The sequence below is a fragment of the Echinops telfairi genome, unplaced genomic scaffold (assembly GCF_000313985.2).
Source record: "Echinops telfairi isolate 266 unplaced genomic scaffold, ASM31398v2 ScPeMD7_7457;HRSCAF=8495, whole genome shotgun sequence".
NCBI lineage: Eukaryota > Metazoa > Chordata > Mammalia > Afrosoricida > Tenrecidae > Echinops > Echinops telfairi.
Window position 1 is genome coordinate 439,861 of NW_022111357.1, and position 1,400 is coordinate 441,260.

At 53.9% G+C, this 1,400-nt stretch overlaps 1 protein-coding gene across 2 annotated transcripts in view; it reads right to left on the reverse strand.

The window, feature by feature from the left end:
• Window positions 1-1,391, reverse strand: part of CUNH1orf50 (chromosome unknown C1orf50 homolog) — a 12,001-nt gene extending 10,610 nt beyond the window's left edge. For both annotated transcript variants that reach the window (XR_006680912.1, XM_004705262.2), the window contains exons 1-2: window positions 1,305-1,391; window positions 1,077-1,192 (exon numbers count right to left, since the gene is read on the reverse strand). Coding sequence is in view for 1 of the 2 variants with exons in the window: in XM_004705262.2 (XP_004705319.1) it covers window positions 1,077-1,192; window positions 1,305-1,380 (192 nt within the window). In the remaining variant the exon portion in view is untranslated. The remainder of the gene's footprint in view (window positions 1-1,076; window positions 1,193-1,304) is intronic.
• Window positions 1,392-1,400: the final 9 nt, after the last annotated feature.

The following is a 1,400-nucleotide window of genomic DNA, read 5'->3' on the forward strand; positions in this document are numbered from 1 at the left end:
GTGCTTGACACAATTGATGTATGTATGGATTGTGATAAGAGTTGTATGAGCCCCTAATTAAAAAAAAAAGAATCCTGTGTGCAGGGACGGATGCCGCTGGGCAAAACTTAAGAGTCCTTGCTTTTCCTCACACCAAAGACCAAACTCACTGGCAGTGACTTCTTTCTGGTTCAGAGCTACCCTACAGCAGAGAAGAACTGCTCCTGGGGGCGTTCGAGACTGTAACTTTACCAAGAGAGCCCTGGTGGCTGTTGGCTTACCTGTCGGGTGACACCCACCAAGAGCTACCATCTTGAAAACCCACGCGGACAGTTCACGCTGTCCATCAGGGTCACTATGATTCAGAATCCACTTGATAGCAGTGAGTTTGGTTTCAAATCTTTTCCAGAGAAGAAGGCCTCCTCTCTTTTTCGTGCAGACGCTAGCGGGGTCCAACTCCTGGCACGAAGGATAGCATCCCAAGGCATAACCACTCGCCGGCTAGGGCGCTCCAAGGGAGGTGCAGTTCTCTGGACTCTCCGGCGAGTGGGTCCCGGCCTGTAACAGCTCTACTCTGCACCCGTGCGGTCGCTGTGCGTTAGAACGGGGAGATGGCAACTAACAAAACTGGAATAAGGTGGGTTACGGTCATCCTGAAACTTCCAGGGCTTCCTTAGAACGCAGAGAAAACCATGAATATTGAAAGGGGTACGTGGGGGAGGGGGGGGGAGGAAAAAAACAGGAGCTGGTACTAAGGGCTCAAGGAGAAAGATGAGGTTTTGAAAATGACGATGGCAACATGTATAACTGTGCTTGATATAACTAATTTATGGGTTGTTATATCTGTAAGAGCCCCCAATAAAACGATTTTTTAAAGTGCTGCTCAAACCTTCCACGAAGGCACATTATAATACTCAAGTGTCAGTCGAAGGAGCCTCTGGTCTTAGATCTATTTCGAGCCCATCCGCTTTCCTGACCTATAAAATGGACACACTAACAAATACTACCCCCACACCAAATAGTTGTCGCCCGCACTGTTAAGAGGCGGGACAAAACGCGAACGAAGATGGATTAACTTCCCCGGCCGCGCTCCTCACCTTCTGCACTTGCTGGGCGAGCGCCACGAGGTCTAAGGGGTCCCCGGCCCGGTGAGTGTGGTAGGGGCTCACCAGGGCCAGGCCACCAGGGGTCGGGGAGAGCTCCACCAGGGCTCCTGCGGCACACATGCAGGAACACAGGCTGTGAGCGCCCATCGGCCCCCGCGGAGCCCCGGAGCCCAGCTGCTCCTGAAGGCTTCTCCTCCCCTTCCGACGCCCGCCCCTCACCTGTCGCCGACTGAACCCGCTGATTTTCAGGGGCTCCCTCCGTCGGTGCCGGCGTCGGTGTTCCAGCGGACGCCATGACAGGGACCAGCGTCCCAA